This window comes from Capricornis sumatraensis, chromosome 1 (genome assembly GCF_032405125.1).
Source record: "Capricornis sumatraensis isolate serow.1 chromosome 1, serow.2, whole genome shotgun sequence".
NCBI classification, from domain to species: Eukaryota; Metazoa; Chordata; class Mammalia; order Artiodactyla; family Bovidae; genus Capricornis; species Capricornis sumatraensis.
Window position 1 is genome coordinate 79,846,092 of NC_091069.1, and position 18,651 is coordinate 79,864,742.

An 18,651-nucleotide genomic window follows, 5' to 3' on the forward strand; every position below is an offset into this window, starting at 1 on the left:
CTCTCCAATCAAGAAAAGCTGAAAAATTATCACTGCCTAACAGTAAGAAACAAAAGCTAAGTAATCATGATTTGGGTAGCAAAATAGAAATAGTAAATTCTTTGATGTGGCAAAAAAATGAGGTATGGTGCATAGTTAAGTTATATTAACTTACAGTATCATAGGTTTCGTTGAGATTTGCAGCTAAAATGTTTCTCATTCCAATTTCTTCCCCATAGTAAGTTATGGGAGTTCCAGGCAGTGTGAAAACAAGCATGTTCATGACGTTGACATATTTCTCTCCCAGACGAGAAGTCAGCCGGACATTGTCTGGTCCACCAGTCTGAAAGGCAGATACTTTTCAAGTGCTCTATATAGAGTTTTCTGGAAGGTTTACCATTTCACAAAAAGTTCACCAGACAGAAAAACATGGTTAACTATGGGTACCTTGTATCAGCAAACGTGAATTTGAGCCCTAACCCTGCTCCTTGGCTGTAAAATTGTGATCAACAAGATGATGGTAACCCTTTATTTCACGATGGTACCACAAATAAGACGTAATTTATGAGAGTACCTATTAATACTTTCACACATTTGGATAAGAATACTGACAGGAATGGAAATATGTTTCCCCCTGAGGAGGGAACAGATGGAGGGCCCGGGGTGAGGGGGAAGGATGGCTGAGACGTGGAGGGACAGGGGTGAGATGGGGAGGGACGGGTGAAACGGGGAGGGACAGGGGTGGGACAGAGGTGAGGGGGAAGAACGGGTGAGAAGGGGAGGGACGGGGTGAGAAGGGGAGGGACGGGGTGAGAAGGGGAGGGACGGGGTGAGAAGGGGAGGGACGGGGTGAGAAGGGGAGGGACGGGGTGAGAAGGGGAGGGATGGGGTGAGAAGGGGAGGGATGGGGTGAGAAGCCTTCTGATGTGTCCCTGTATATGTGTGAGATTTTTGAACTTTTCAAAACAAATTTAAAGTTAAATCAACTTTTACTTTTAAAAAATCTATAAGAAAAATCTTTATGGGGTTTTCTATTTAATATATTTCTTTGTTGGTGGTTTACTCACTAAGTCATATCTGACTCTTGCGACCCAATAGACTGTAGCCCACCAGGATCCTCTGTTCATGGGATTTCCCAGGCAAGAATACTGAAGTGCGTTGCCATTTCCTTCTCCAAGGGGATCTTCTGGACCCAGGGTCTGAACCCAGGTCTCCTGCCTTGCAGGGGGACTCTACCAACTGAGCTACCAGGGAAGGCCCATTTCTCTGTTAAATGTTCTAATTACATGTTTTAACAAGCCTTTCCATAAACCACAACTCAAATCTCGGGCATAAGCCAAGCATGGCACTTTCCTGTCCACAAGTGCTTTCACACCTACATTGTATTTTGCTTACCCCTTCATTGCAGTCCTGTTGGGTACTACTATCTCCATTTCACACATGATGACACAAGCTCAGAGAAACTGCATCAGTTATTCAGGTCAGGGTTATAACACAAAACCAGCCTTTGAACTTGAGTCTAAAAATGGGAACTTAGTCATTATAATTCAGCAAAAAAAGGAAGTTTGCCTTTTTTTTTCCTTCAGATCTACTAAAACTCTCTTTACAATTACCCTTCTATAGATCATTGTAAAGTATTTTTCTATTTTTATGACCAGAAAATTAGGTTAAACTTTGCCACTGTTCATTCTTTTCATTACCGCAAAACCATCTGACAAGGAACTCAATGATTTCTCCAGTCTTCTGGACCTAGAGCACTTTCCTTTTTCAGAACTGAAATCAAGATCAGCAATGTACAGAGATCAGGGCTTCTCACAGCCCAGTGATATCTGAGACTCAGCATATGAAAAAACCAAGTGCTAAAACTCCATTATAAAAGTTGTATAGAGGGGCACTTCTGGAGTGGTGGAGGAAGGACCACCAAAATCTCTAACATGAAAGCAAGGAGAATGCTGGCAAAAAAAAAAAATCTACTTTTTCAGAACTTGGAAATGAAAGGCTTACAAGCAATCCAAGGAGTATTCAAGAACAACAGCTGGGTCTCACTAGGAACAGTTAAGATTTGTGTCATTTTAACTGACCCTAATCTCATGCCCCTCCCCTCAGATTCAAGACAGCCTTGAAAACCAACAGTAACTGTAAAAACCAACAGCCTAGTAAGCTCTGGAGGACCAGAATAGAGTTAAAGTTCATCAAAAGCTCTATCTCTAAAGAACTGTCACTATTTAACCTTTTCAGCAGCTCACTTTTGGATGGATTTTTTTTTTCTTTATCTGCTCTGACTCAGTGAGTATGCAAATCATCTTATCTGGAAGGCATTTGCCAAAAACAATTGATTACTTGCCAGAGGTGGGGTTACCAACCGGCCAAACAGAGACTGACCAGAAAAACTTAAAAGTTGGAAATGAGATGACCATAATGGGCTTTGAAAGGCTCTGACGTTTTCCTGGAATCTAGAAGCCTGCACAGGTGCCCAGGGAAGCTAATCTCTCCCTGTTGGCCAACCCTGAAGCTCTAGCGAGAGGAGAGTAGAGACCAAGGCAAAGTTGTAAGCTGCCTACAGGAGTGTTGCAAGCATCCCTCCCTCGCCCGCTCCACTAACAGCCCCTCAGCAAATGCTGGGAGACTTAGTGGTTCAAGGCTTCTAAGGAATCTTAACAATCATCAGTGACCAAGCAGAGACTTCAGTGGCCGCACACGACAAATAACACAGATTTTTACAGAATTAATCCACGAAAGTCAATGAAGAAACAAACACTGGGGAAGGGGAGAATGTGATTTTCAAAATCTCTGCATTGAAACATCCAGTTTTCAACAATCAGTAAAAGAATACAATACATGCACAGAACCAGGGAAGTATGGCCTTAGTGGGTAACGACTTTACTCGTATATGTGTGTTCAAAAATGTAAACCATATCTACATTACCATATCTCATACAATGCTTTATCAGATAGATACTATCAATAAAGAGAAATCATGAAAATGAACCAAATAGAAATTTTAGTTGATAAGTACAATAAATGAAAAGTTCACTGGAAGGGCTGGACAGATTTGAACTAGCCAAGGAATCAGCAAATGGGACAGATCAGTTGAGATTATCTGATCTGAGAACCAGAAGGAAAACAGTGAAGAAGAATGACAAGAACCTGGTCAGGAACTGGGATGGGCCCGACTCACTAAACCGTCACAAACTGAGGGGAAGGGGAAGGTCACTTACAGACATGTGCCCCTTGTTTCAGAGGTGATTATGCAGTGTGCACACCAGCACCCTATGCTGAGCTGGGCATAAGGACTTACCATCCAATTAGGCCATTTTCCTTCTGGCATGTTTTCCAGCCAGGATGTGATAACCTCAGACACACTGTTGCCAGAAGGCTTGTCTAGTTTACTGAGGTAACTGTTGAAGGGAAAATCTGCTTCTTGGATGAAAGGCAACCCATAGTACACCATGGTCTCGGTGATGCTCTCTCCATGGGCTTCAGTCCCCATGAACCTGTAGTAGTGAGAAATATAGTGTCGTCAGGGTCTGTGAGGAGACTGGGAAAGCGCTTGGCAGCTGCCATGCCTCATGGACAGGGTGGGAATGAATGCACACTATTTAACCACGTCAGCTAGGGCTCACTAAGGAAGCAGAATCAAGCCAGATGAAGAAATGGCACACTGGGTCAACTGGCAATTTCTCAACATATTAAACCAAAAGACTAGCCTAATACTAAGTCATGTCTAAAAGAAACACATTTGGATCTCAATCAATACTGTTCTGTTCTTTCTAAATCTAAATGAAACTCAGTAACTTCCAAGAAGACTTTTCTTTAGTAATTCTCATCACTCCACTTAGAACATACAGTATATGCCTGCACATAAGGTAAGAGGGGCTCACCCAAAAAACTTCCCCTTGTATCTCTATCCCCATAAAGTCTCACTTTATTATTGGGTGCACTATCAGTTGCTGAAAAGCAGATACTCTTCAGGGAACACATATTTGCCTGAAATGACCCACATCAATGCTGGCTTTAGCTGTTTGAGACATTACATTGAATGGATCAGTAGACAGTATCTGGAGCTGGGGTGTTTCAGTTCTAATCTCATCTCTGTGATCACTGCCTGTGTGACCATTACCTGTATGTCCAGAGTCTCAGTCTCCTCATCTGTAAAACAGGGACAGTTATCAGAGGACCTACTTCAAGAAGTTTCTTGAACTCCTTTTCCATTGATTCTATTGGGTAATCAATATAAACACCACAAGAGTTAAGTTCACTGAGTGTTTATTATGTGCCAGGCATCGTGTTAAGTGCTTCACAGACATCTCATGTAATCTCACAACAACCTTATATGGCTGTCAGTTACCACTTTTTACTTGATGAGAAAACTGAGACTTAGGTTAACTAACCTTATGCCAGCTCAAGGTGGCACAGCTATTATGCCTTGAGGACTCCACTTCAGGCCCATCTGATTCCAAAGTTGTGTTGCTAACCATTATGATCTATTAACAGCTTAGCTGGAACATTTGCTTGCTAACAGGGCAAATAATAAAGACTGACCTTTAGATAATATATTATCTTTTAATTAATTTTCACAAAATTCCTATAAATACATACTGTGACTGCATCATTTTACAAAAGAGGAAACTAAATCAGCAAAGTTAAGCAACATGAGAGACTATAACAGGCCCTAGCATAACCGAGTTATGATGCACTGTTAATTACGCGGTTTGTTAAATTATAACTGGAACCTCTTGAGAATGCGGGATTGTGAGGGATAAAGTGCAGATCACACGCTGTGCCTGTGGTTACCTGTATCGCCCTGGCTCCCTGCTGTACTGATTCATGGTCTGCCGGAAGCTGCGGACAATGTCGTGCATTCCCACCTGCGTGGTGGTGAAGTCATGGTGCAGCTGCGAGTAGTGAGTGACCGTGTCCTTTGAAAACAGGACAGCATGGTTACCACAACGTCACGTGTCAAATGCCCATAGTGGCCTCGTGTGGACTGTCTCTTCAAAGGACTCAGACCAAAACACACAAGCTTAAAGACGGTCCTAAGGCTTCCACTGCGCAAGGGATTTTGTTCACGGAGAACACTCAATATTATTAGTGTTTCATTTTGTGCTTAACTTATTAACTGTAAATCTAGTAAACAAGTTAAATTTTACCGGACAGCTAAACATTGATTACAAATGTATTTAACAAAATCCTCCTAAACATTTTATTGTCCCAAATGCTCCACATTTTTAAAGGCAAACAAAAGAAATTATCTTAATGATTAGAGTACATTATTACATTTGTACTTTCTCTGCTCACAAAATTATTAATACCATGCATTTAAATTTGGTTTTTTACCACTTTCGTCCTTTATTCTTAAGTTATACTTTCTCAGGGTTTCAATAATTTTTCCTGATACTGATTTTGTGCTTTTCAAGGGTTATAATAATCTTCTAGAATCAAAGTAAGAGATTATGTCTCATACAAGCTCAGGTTATAAGTCCTGGGTTAGGACATGGACAGGCTAGACAGTCCATGGGTTGCCATCCTTTCAGTGGACCCCTTTTTTAGAACTGATTTTCTCTTGCTAGATCAAGTGAAGTTTTTTGAAATCTCCAATATCTTTGGAAGTTACATGTCCTTTAAGTTTTTCTTGGGTAGTATACAAAATCCATTGTTCTGGTCATTTGTCTTCAGTGGAAGCATATGCCTATCTTCTGACATATTATAATTAGCAAGATTATTCTGGAATTTCTTCTCCAAGTATAAATGCTTCTCTTTGGGACAGCTGGCTAACATACAACCTTTTTTTCCCCTTCATTTTTCCTTTCTACTGGAAATCACATGCAAAAAAAAAAAAAATGACTTAATCATGACCTTGGTTCATGACATGGTCTCATAATTAGCCCATGAGTGGCCAGCTTCCCTTTATTACTCAGATAAGATTATCAAGTTGATAACCATATGAATTTAATTTTACTTTCTAAAAAGGACATCATGTTATACATAATTTAGATTTTTTTGCTACACATTATATCACTAAGATTGACCCATATTGCTGTGTGTCTCTATTAATTATTCAAAATAATCTGTTATTTTGAAATGCATTTTAGGACTGCTATCTACTTGGCCACTGAAAACAGCCTGACTGTAGAATGGTGGTTAACTACAGGAATGAGAGTGGCATGTGATTATTACTGTGTCTCAGGTGTGACATGGGAGGGGGAAAGGTTGAGAACCACTGGTGTGAAAGCACAAAAAGCCCAAATTCTGTTGCAGATAGGTTTGGTTGGTAGTTCCATTTATCACCTGTGCCACCCTGATAAATTAATTTCTCTAAGATTTGCTAAATGGGGATCATGAAACCTCACAAGATGTTGAAAGAGTTAAATGGAAAGAGCACATAGCATACAACTGACGCTCAGCAAGTGTTATTTCCTTTGCCTTCTGCCTACGTGTCCTTTAATGACTGCAAAAGCACCTGGAGAATTTAAGCCACCTCCCTTGAGCTTGAGTGAGTGACAGAAATCACAAAGTTATGGCCCTCGGTGGAGTCCACACTGTCCATGCCCTCAGAAGGTGATCTTTAAAGATCACTCTGGGGGGAGCCAGTAGAAGGAAATACCTGGTCACATGCATTTGAAACTCCTGTGTTCCCTAAAGAAAATGATTCAAAGCACTTCTTATAGGCAGAACAGAACTCACCTCTGGTAAGTGGTGTCTCAGGCTAAAAAAAATAATACTCTGATAACATTTTCAGACAAGAAAAAAATATAAATAAGTACATATATATTTATAAATATATACTTATTTTATAATTATATTAAAACCATGTATGCATATATTAATATGTTTAAAACTTTACCGGGATTTGGGTCTTATTCACTTGGGCCTCATCTCTCAGATGCTTTGCTTCTAGAAGAAATTGAAGAGCATCGAAACTAAAGCCATCAACACCCTTTGAGAGCCAAAACTGTATAATTTCCTAAACAGGAAGAAGCAAAAATGCTTGGTTATATCAACAACACATTGTTGTCATAAGGTTTAATAAAAGTCTTGTCTGTTAGTGACTTTCCATCATAAAACAGTCACCTCCACATATAAAAGTATCTATTTAGCACAGCAGTGTCTGAGCCTCATGAACTTTGGAATAACTATTTATGGGCTCCTATTCTTCCCTCATATTTGAATTCAGAATGTTACATACGTAATTGATGCTATGAGCATGTTCCCAAAGTTTAGACTCCACTCACAATGAAAGAATGAAACCACAATGAAAGATAGGACTCAGGAGACACCGGATACATAGTTTATCTCCCCCATGTTCAGTTCCTTAGAAGTCACTCCAAACTGACAGAAAATAACCAATTAAGCAGCCAGTCATGAAGGCTCTTCCACCAGACTGGGGCATTTTGGAGGGAAAACCTGCAGCTTTCATGTCTGCTTCCCTTGCCACTGACAGCAGTTGTTATTTAGTGAACCAGTTGAGGAATGAAAGAATGAGGTATCAACCCCAAATGAGTCAAAGATGGTGTGATACTGTTGGGACATCAAAGAAGTACAGCTAGTTCCCTGACTTCAAGGCTTCAACACAATAGCTGGGGACACGTGAGAGGGTTCCCTAACACAAGGCAGGACACGGTTCAGCATCATGAGAGCAGCTTCCTCGGTCTGCATGATTATTGGAGCACTAAGAAGATCAAAGTTAACATGGGTGGGCACAGCCATGTGTTTCCTCTCTTCAGGCAAGGAAAAGCTAGAGCTTGGCTTGGGATACCATCAGAGAGTAAGCCTAGAAGAACATTCTGGACTGTTTTGGGACAGCATGAGTCAAGCATGGAGGCAGAGGATGACTTGGCCTGTATGGGGACAGTTAAGAAGACGAGGTGACCTTGAAGCAGAGGGCCCGGTCTCAGTTCCCTTCCCCCTGCCAACCCTTCCCAGCTGGGCCTACTCCTGCACCCACTGAAAGACACCCTTCTGCAAAGGGACAGTAGCTCTCCTTGTTCTCCTTTCAGCTCAATCCTTGCCAAAGGGAAGTTTCTACAGGAATGTGAACATCATATTTGGAGAAGGAAATGGCAACCCACTCCGTCACATTTGAGCAGTACCATAACTTAAGGTACTGGAGTGAAGAAGCCAATTTTCACATAGTGAGGGAAACAGAGCTATAGACCTCAAATAAGGACTGTCCCCAAAATCACTTGCTAGATTCAAAGTATCTTTCTTGTATCTACATGGGCATATGGGGCCTCTTGAGGCTGCAGGTCAAGGCTCCCAAAGGTTTCTCTAGGCTGAATGCATGGCTAATGTCAGTCCATTTCAGGTGAAATTTTGAATGGCAAAGCTTAAACAAATTTTTCAAATCTAAGCAGACTCTTCTGCTGACAAGCCTGATTTTGAACCCAGCTGACCCAAATGCCCTTAAGCTGGCCCTACCCAGTGGAATTTCACTTTGGGGTAGAAGACCCACAAATCTATTCTTACTAGCATCCTTCTTCACATCCTTCTTCTTCCTTTCAATAAGTATTTGGGTTCCAGCTAGGGACCAGGCACTTAGCTAATAGGCCTTGGAACTAGAACCACGCACAAAATACAACACAACCCAGACACAATCCTAGGTCTCATGGGTTTTTTAAGAATCCTCAGCTAGACAAATATTAATGCAAAAATACTTAAGTCACAGACACGATAAAGCTTTCAAGGAGAGGAGCATGGTGACATGAGGGTGAAACAGCAGGACTTGCCAGGGAGGTCACTACAGCAGGAGGGCAGGAAATGAAGGCAGTTAAGCGCAAGATTCAGTTAGAGAAGCGCCAGACAGGAAGGCACCTCATTCATAGAACAGGATCCATCGTGGCTCTAAGGACCCACTTAGCATGAAGCTAACCAAGCTTAAGTTTTAGGACCCTTCACTGCATGGACCTCTTTCTACTCTCATTCATTTTTCATTCTAAATAACCACTTCTTTTTTTTTTTTCCTGTACGTAATTTTATTCTTTGTATTTAAAAAAAAAAAACAAGTTTGGAGGATGGATACATGTATACGTATGGCTGAATTTCTTCACTGTTCACCTGAAACTATTAAGATATTGTTAATCAGCTACACTCCAATATGAAATAAAAAGTTTAAATTTTTAAAAAATTCCCGTTTTTATAGCCTTCAGATTTCATACAACCGGGGTCCACCCCTAGGTGGCGCTGTTCTTAACAAGAGAGAACAGTGGAAGAGAATCCAGTTCAGTTCAGTCGCTCAGTCCTGTCCCACTCTTTGCGACCCCATGAATCGCAGCACGCCAGGCCTCCCTGTCCATCACCAACTCAGACTCACGTCCATCGAGTCCGTGATGCCATCCAGCCATCCCATCCTCTGCCGTCCCCTTCTCCTCCTGCCCCCAATCCCTCCCAGCATCAGAGACTTTTCCAATGAGTTAACTCTTCACATGAGGTGGCCAAAGTACTGGAGTTTCAGCTTTAGCATCATTCCTTCCCAAAGAAATCCCAGAGATGATCTCCTTCAGAATGGACTGGTTGGATTTCCTTGCAGTCCAAGGGACTCTCAAGAGTCCTCTCCAACACCACAGTTCAGAAGCATCAATTCGGTGCTCAGCTTTCTTCACAGTGCAACTCTCACATCCATACATGACCGCTGGAAAAACCATAGCCTTGACTAGATGGACCTTTGTTGGCAAAGTGATGTCTCTGCTTTTCAATATGCTATCTAGGTTGGTCATAACTTTCCTTCCAAGGTGTAAGCGTCTTATAATTTCATGGCTGCAGTCACCATCTGCAGTGATTTTAAAGCCCCCAAAATAAAGTCTGCCACTGTTTCCACTGTTTCCCCATCTATTTCCCATGAAGTGATGGGACCAGATGCCATGATCTTCGTTTTCTGAATGTTGAGTTTAAGCCAGCTTTTTCACTCTCTTCTTTCACTTTTTCATCAAGAGGCTTTTTAGTTCCTCTTCACTTTCTGCCATAAGGGTGGTGTCATCTGCATATCTGAGGTTATTGATATTTCCCCGGCAATCTTGATTCCAGCTTGTGCTTCTTCCAGCCCAGCATTTCTCATGATGTACTCTGCATATAAGTTAAATAAGCAGGGTGACAATATACAGCCTTGACGTACTCCTTTCCCTATTTGGAACCAGTCTGTTGTTCCATGTCCAGTTCGAGCCAGACATCCTGGAATGTGAAGTCAAGTGGGCCTTAGAAAGCATCACTACGAACAAAGTTAGTGGAGGTGATGGAATTCCAGTTAAGCTGTTTCAAATCCTGAAAGATGATGCTGTGAAAGTGCTGCACTCAATATGCCAGCAAATTTGGAAAACTCAACAGTGGCCACAGGACTGCAAAAGGTCAGTTTTCATTCCAGTCCCAAAGAAAGGCAATGCCAAAGAATGCTCAAACTACCGCACAATTGCACTCATCTCACACGCTAGTAAAGTAATGCTCAAAATTCTCCAAGCCAGGCTTCAGCAATATGTGAACTGTGAACTTCCTGATGTTCAAGCTGGTTTTAGAAAAGGCAGAGGAACCAGAGATCAAATGGCCAGCATCCGCTGGATCATGGAAAAAGCAAGAGAGTTCCAGAAAAACATCTATTTCTGCTTTATTGACTATGCCAAAGCCTTTGACTGTGTGGATCACAATATACTGTGGAAAATTCTGAAAGAGATAGGAATATCAGAACACCTGACCTGCCTCTTGAGAAATCTGTATGCAGGTCAAGAAGCAACAGTTAGAGAATCCAGGGTGGGGGGGGCACAAATAACTAATTTACTCAAGCGGACTCTGACAAGAATGTAGAAAAACATTAAACACCATGCAGTTGTAAACATTAAGCTTTTGAGCACTGATTTCCTAGAATCAAGCTATTCATTCTCTTCATAAGGTCCTCATTCACTTTGGGGATCGCAGCACTGCTAGCTACTGAGCCGACATTAGAGAATGAGAAACACTGACGTCAGCATAGGCATATGGCCCTGGCAGGGATTTTCACTGTAGTCTGGTAAGAGATGTTATCATTGTTTGATGAGACAAAACTAAAAGAGTAGGATGCTTGTTTTTGAGAGTCTTTTTAAAAATTTTTTCTTAAACTTTTTATTTTATACTGGAGTATAGCAAATTAACAATGCTAGGATCATTTCCAGTGGACAGCAAAGAGATTCAGCCATACATATACATGTATCCATTTTGAGAGGCATTTTACATGCTGAGGTCTTCACCCAGATAATCTAAAATTTGCTAAATGGCTCTTGAAAAATATTTTCATTGTGCTATTTATTCTCAACCAGGTAAAAAAAAAAGAATTCCAGATTTTAATGGTTAACCATCTCTTTATGCCAATTAAGCTCCCCTAGTGTGCTGGATGCAGAAATGGGCACAGAGCCTAGTTCCCCAGGTCTGGGTGACCCATGTAGGGACCATGGGACTCTAGGGACAGTACATTGTGTCTCCAATTTCTAACTAACTCCCATGACATCACACAGCCCTGGTTTTTCCACCAGGCATGTCTACATTCTTTTCTCCTTAAACAACTCGCTCCTCTGAGTGAAAAAGGAATCAGTTCAAAACCTTGAGGCAAATCTTCCCTTTTGAGGTGACTGACATTACTGGATCCATTTATGTAAAATGAAAGGTTTGGGACAAAGAAAGGCTCTGTTGTTCCATGTGATGATATATAAGACATCCTCTTGATAATGATATATACCCCAGGTCATCCGTCTCAAGAAAGAATGAGAAAGCATAGGATATTTCAGAAGGACAGAGAGAAAACCATATCCTCTGCTTATAAGCAAGGAAGGCAAACCAGCCCTACTGGTCTTCAGAAATCTGGGTAAAATTCTCTGCTGACTCTTCCAGAAGCAGGACATAGATCACAGGCTCCAGAATCTGACCCATAAGGGACTATCCCATCTCCCCCACTGTCTAGCTGCATGACTTAGGTCATATGCATGGCCTCTAAAACCTTGGTTTCCTCATCAGTAAAATAATACCTGCCTTACAGGAATTCTGTGAGGATTAAATGAGGTACTGCTGCCAGCGTCAACTGATGCTTTGGTCTTTGTGCTGTGCTTAGTTGCTCATTCGTGTCTGATTCTTTGCGATCCCATGGACTGTAGCTTGCCAGGCTCCTCTGTCCATGGGATTCTCCAGGCAAGAATACTGAAGTGGATTGTTGTGCCCTCCTCCAGGGGATCTTCCCAACCCAGGGATCAAACCCAGTTCTCCCACATTGCAGGTGGATTCTTTACTGTCTGACCCACCAGGAAACCCCAAGAATACTGGCGTGGGTAGCCTACCCCTGCTCCAGGGGAACTTTCCAACCCAGGAATCGAACCCGGGTCTCCTGGATTGCAGGTTAATTCTTTACCAACTGAGCTGCCCAGGAAGCTTATACATGACCTCTCTGCCATGTTTGACAACATAGACTAACCCTGTAATCTAGAAATACTCACAGGACTTAGATCCAGGATACCACACCCCTGGTTTATGACTTCTCTGTCTGCTCAACAGTCCTTTAAATATGCGTACTCCTTGGGGCTCCATCTTACACCCTCTGTTCATTTCATTTCACAACAGTGTTGACTCATTTATCTATCACTTACTGATTACTTAACAAGCACTTAAACCAGCCATTTTTGACACCAGGGACCAGTTTCACGGAAGACAATTTTTCTATGGACAGGAGTTGGGGGTGAGAGGATGGATTGGGGAAGATTCAAGCTCATTATACTTATTGTGCATTTTATTTCTATTATTATTATTACACCAGCTCTACCTCAGATCATCAGGCATTAGATCCTGGAGGCTGGGGACCCCTGACATATATAATAAGCACCACACTATCCTAAGTGCTTTACAAAGGTTAAACCACTTAATCCCCAAACAACCCCACAAGGCATGTACCGTTATTGTTCCTATTTTACCATCAGGGGGAATTGAGACACAGAGAGATGATGCGTCTTGATCAAGGTCATATGACAAGTAAGTGGTACATCGTAACTGGAACCGTGTGGTGCCCTTACAGGCTTTCCTGGTGGCTCAGATGGTACTCCACTTGTTATGTGGCCTTCCTTCCCTTTAATTTTTTTAGTTGGAGGACCTGCTACACCTGGCCATCATTCCCACATGACAACAACCCCCTCAAGATAAATGACAATTGGCCCTTTGGTTCACCTCAGCCAGCCCAGTTCACTCACTGATGTTACCCGCCTGACCTCTGAGGGCACTGTCCACATGGCAACAAGTCCCAAAGCTTTATCTCTGGACCAGACCTTCCTCTGAGCTCCATGGCATTCTAGCCAGCTACCCACTGAACACCTGGATGTCTCACAGAGAGCTCAAACACTACACAACTGAGATCCCCTCCACACACACCCACTCTTCCCATATCTCCCATCCCAGGAAACGGACCTGCCACCCAGCCAGAATTCAAGTCTGAAACCTGGAAGTCACACCAGACTCCTCTCTAAGGACTGCTGATGCCTCTGCAACCCCTACCCCACCTGCCGCCCTCACTGGTCCAGCCTCCCAGCATTCTTTCCTAGTTACTGCATCACCCACCTCCCCAGTTCTTCTGCCTTCAAACCTGCCATATTCAAATGCCTTCATCACAAACCAGATTGATTTTTCCCAGCGCAAGTTAAAATTATTTCCGTGCCCAAGACCTTTTAAACCTGAATCCTACCATGGCCTCCAATGCAGCTCATGATGTGGTTCCTACCCACCTCTCACCTCGCCCGATCACACACCCCGTCTCGGGACATCATGTACCCACAGTGGACAACTCCCAGCTCCTCTACTGTGCTATGACTGTGCTTTCTCTCTGCTGGGGACACTCCCACTTGTGTCTCTTTGCTTGGCTCAGTCTTTCTCACCCTCTAGCTTCCTCTGTAAACCTTACCCCAGTCTCTCTCAGGTCCCCGCCCTGCATTCTCCTACTTCGTACTGCCATGAATTCTCAGCACACTTTACCATAATTTCCCATCTGTTTACCACCCACCTCCAGAATATATTATTATAGCCCATGATGGTTACAACATGGGTCATTCTTTCTCACTCTCTAGGAATCATTGCTTATATCTATATATCTATATCTAGGTCTACGCTCTATTTCCCATTTGTTTGCCACCCACCTCCAGAATATATTATCATAGCCCATGATGGCCACAACATGGGTCCATCTTCAGAATCAGCCTACTCTGGGATATAGCCAGTACACAACACATGCTGTTTAATGAAGGAATGGTTTATAATGAAGTGCATGGCATACACGTGGTGTAACGATGCTACAGTGATGAGCATCAAGCACTGAGCTGGCTTATAAACCAGGTAGTGAGTATCTTTTGTTTTGAGTTGAGCTGCTTGTTGCCATCAATACCGTGCTCAGTAGGGGCAGAACAGAGCCATTACTTATGCTCTGCATCCCATCTTTAGCCAGGAGGGCATCTTGGTTCCCAGTCACCAGTTGCCGTAAATACACTAACTCTTCTACTCCAGGGCTCAGCCTTCCCACGTGGGTGGTTTCAGGAATCAGACTGAGCCCCAGACATGGGGCCAGTCCATCTGGAATCTCTTCCCTGCTCTGCAGCTTGTCTACTGATCACTTCTCTGGGCCTCAGTTTCCTTATTTGTCAGATAAGGGATTTGGAGGGCAAATAAAAAACAAATTGATCGGAAAGTTATAAAATACTAGACAAATATAAGCCACTCCTCCTCTGAGAAGACTTCCTGACTTCTCTAGCTGAAAAAGCTCTAGCCCTGGAAGGTTCAGGGCACAGCCAAACCCCTAATGGCCAGTGCAAGGCAGAGGACAAAGAGGAAGAAGAAGGATGCTCCGTGCTGGGTGTCCCCTGCCTGCCGGCCTCCCACCGTGCAGATAAACTGAAATCTGATGGGAGCCCCGAAGAAGAAGGCTCAAGTCCTGAGTACAAGCTGGTATGCAAGCACAACTCATTCCAAATGCCTCCTCACCACAAATTCTCAGGGTTGCAAATTATTAACCTGCATAACTCTGCTTCAAAGATAAGTGCTGCTCAGGGGAGGAGGATGTCAGAAGTCCCTTCATGTGAAAGGTCCCTTTCCAGGAGCGAAGAGCCTTCCTTTACAGCATTCAGCCTTTCTTATTTACTTCTAATAGGAAACCTTCTAAACCAGCCTTGCAAGAAAATGTCTAACCTCTCCAACCAGAGGCAGTAATGATTCATCTCAAGAAGGATTTCATCCTGCAATGCTAGTAACTAAGGCTCCTATTTATGTCCTCCACTACTTGGATGCCTTCAAGAGAATTGCTGGGTTAGCCAAAAAAGAATTAATGTATTGCTGGCACATTTTCACAAAATTTATCACATTTGTCTAAACATCTCCAGGCGATCCATCAATATTGCCGCAAGGAGCCTGGAGAAATCCACTGCCTGATAAACCAACTGGTTTATGCTCCCATTTACGAATTTCCAATTACAAACCTTCTTACAAAAACTGTGTAGAAAAAGTGAAACAGAGAGAGAAGCAATTTGCCTCAAATTAGGCATGGGGCTGTGGTTAATTTAAGTACATGGATGCCAAAATCTCGGTGCTTGGGTTTGAATCTTGTCCCCTTAGTCCCAGGGTGGGTGGTGTCACCTCTTTAAGCCTCAGTGTCCTCTGTGAAACAGTCGTGGTCATAAAATCTCCTAAGTTAGGTTTGTTTTGAGCATCAAATGAGATGATGCTGGTAAAGCTCTTGGCAAAAAGTAAGTGCCTAATAAGAGTGGGGGGTTGTGATTGTATAAATGATCTTCAGTGATGGAGAAGAGGAAAGTTCACACTCCATCAGAGAAGTTTAAAACTAACCCCTTGTTAGTGGGCTGACTGTGTCTACCTCCCCTCCCACAAATGAGACAAGGCTGCCATGACAAGGAGCCTACTTCTCAAGATCTCAAAGCAATTCATCTAAATTCTGGAAAACATATACAGTAAAAATAGCCTTTGAACTAAGGAATTTATAGGAATATATTTAACAAAAGAAGTGCAGGATATGTACACTGAAAACTAGAAGACACTGTTGAAAGCAACTAAAGGAGATTTTGAGTAAGTAGAAAGACATCCTGTGTCCACAGATCCGAAGAGCTAATATTGTTCAGATGGCAATACTCCCCCAAACTGATCCACAGGTTCCGTATAATCCCAGCAGGCTTCTCTGCAGAAATTGACAAGCAAGTAATAAAATTCTCAGGGAAGTGCAAAGAACCCAGAACAGCTGAACAATCTTGAAAAAAAAGAACAAGGTTGTAGGGCTCTCCCACATTCCAATTTCAAACCTTACTATATAAAACTATAGTAATCCAGACAGTACTGGCGTAAGGACAGACATATAGATCAATGGAACAGAAATGACAGTCTAGAAATAAACCCCGATGTTTATGATCAATTGATATTCAAAAGGGTTCCAAGATAGCTCAATGGTGAAAGAATAATCTTTGGTAACACGTATTGTTGGGATAACTGGATAGCTACATGCAGAAGAGTGAAGTTAGACTCCCTCTTACCATATACAAAAATCAACAAAAAGTGGATCAGATACCTAAGTGTAAGAGCTGAAACTACAAAACTCTTAAAGGAAAACATGAGTTAAATCTTCACAACCTGGAGTTAGGCACTGGTTCTTAAATGTTACACTATAAGCATAAGCAAGAAAAAAAATAGGTAAGTTGAAGATCACAGCAATTAAAAACTCTTGTGCTTCAAAGAGCACCATCAAAGAAGTAAAAAGACAACCTATACAAAGGAAGAAAATTAATTGCAAATCATATATCCAGAATGTGTTAAAAAAAAAACTTATAACTCAACAAAAAGACAAATAACACAATTTTAAAATAGAGAAAGGATTTGAATAGACATTTCCCCCAATGAAAATATACAAATAAACTATAAGCACATGAAAAGATGCTCACTATCATTAGCTGTCAGGGAAATGCAAATCATAACCACAGTGAAATACCACTTCACTAGGATGACTGTTATCACAGCTAAGACAATAGCAAGTGTCAATGAGGATACAGAGAAAATCGAAACTTCATACATTGCTAATAAAAATGTAAAATGGTCCAGCTACACTGGAAAACAGTTTCTCAAGAAATTAAATTATAATATAGATACAGGTCACAGACATCTATATAGATACTATATGATTCCATTTATGTGGAATGTCCAGAACAGGCTTATTTATAGAGGCATAAAGTAGAGTAGTGGTTTCCAGGGCTCAAAGAGAGAAAATACGGTATCCAGAGGGAGTGAGTTCTAACGGGTATGGGGTTTCTTTTGGGGGGTGATGAAAGTGTCTGAAATTAGTAGTGATACTTGCATAATCCTGTAAACATACTAAAACCACTGACTTACATACTTCAAAGGGGTGGATTTTGTGGTATGTCAATTAGATCTCAATAAAGCTGTTATTTAAAAACAAAACAAGAACAGACTAAGGGGCACAGGTGTTCTTAGAGACTCCAACAAGGCATCCTCTCCATCTGGCTGACATGATGACTTGTAGAAAGAGACCCACAGCTCCCTGCTCTGCTCTGTTTGGGTTTCCTCCTCACCGACCTCAGAGCCCTACCCTGGTATCCTAAATTCTTGCCCATGAGAGCCACAGCAGCAGCAATGATGCAAACAGCAACAGGGCTAATGTTTACTCTGAATTATGTGTCAGGTGTTGTTAGAACCACCACTATACAGGTGTGAGTGCCAGCAACTCTCACCTGGGTGCTGCAGGAAATCTGAGCGTCACCAGACCACAGAGCATCGTCTCTAGCTCAGCAAGTGTCCCTACGACAGCATTCACAGCTCCACAGCATCAGCCCTCATTACACCCAAACTCCCCAACCCTGTCCCTCACTTCACAGAAGATACAGGACAACCAGTTAAGATTTAATTTAAGATAAACCATGAATAATTTTTTAGTAGAAGAAAGTATCAAATATTGCACTATTCATTATTTAACTGAAATTAAAATTTAATCGAACGTCTTGAACTATCACTCGCTGTGCCTGGCAGTTCTGCGCAGCATCCCCCAGGTCATTTCTGAAACACATGGAGCTCAGTCTCCCCCAGAGAATTTTGCATTTGCTCTTCTCTCTGCCTGAAGTTCTCTTTCCCTAGCTGTTCACATGCCCCTCCTTGCAAGCATCAGGTTTTTGTGCAAATGGGACTTCAACATAGGGGTGTCTCTGAGCCCACTTCTCACTGGCGCTAGAAAGCTCTCTAAGCCTTCATCACCACCTGACATGCTAAATATTTAGCTGTTGTCTGCCTTCCCCTAAGGATATTGGGAATTCCTTGAGGGTGGGGTTTCTCTGATTCACTGTTGCATTCCCACTACTTAGAACCAGACCTGACATGGAGCAGATAATAAGTTGATATTTACTGAGTGAATACAGAAGTGTTGCACATGGGTTATATCAACTCATGTTCCAAAAAGTCCCTGTGAGACAAACACTGCACCATCAATCGTGTCTCATAGACAAGGGATCCAAGACACAGAAAAGCTAAATAATTCATGCAGAAGCTCCCTGAAGCCAATGATGAGGCCAGGTCCAGACCCAGGAGCTGTGCCAGCTTGGCACAGGCAGAGAGGCATCGCAGAGCTGAGGTAACAGGTGTTTCTGCCTTCCACCCATTTCAATCATTGGGGGTTAGAGGAAGGAAAGAGCC

General features: G+C 42.3%; 1 protein-coding gene across 1 annotated transcript in view; it reads right to left on the minus strand.

The window, feature by feature from the left end:
• Window positions 1–18,651, minus strand: part of SLC3A1 (solute carrier family 3 member 1) — a 32,865-nt gene that overhangs the window by 6,583 nt on the left and 7,631 nt on the right. The window contains exons 5-8 of the mRNA XM_068965450.1: window positions 6,824–6,943; window positions 4,774–4,898; window positions 3,278–3,473; window positions 155–322 (exon numbers count right to left, since the gene is read on the minus strand). Coding sequence (XP_068821551.1) covers window positions 155–322; window positions 3,278–3,473; window positions 4,774–4,898; window positions 6,824–6,943 — 609 coding nt within the window. The remainder of the gene's footprint in view (window positions 1–154; window positions 323–3,277; window positions 3,474–4,773; window positions 4,899–6,823; window positions 6,944–18,651) is intronic.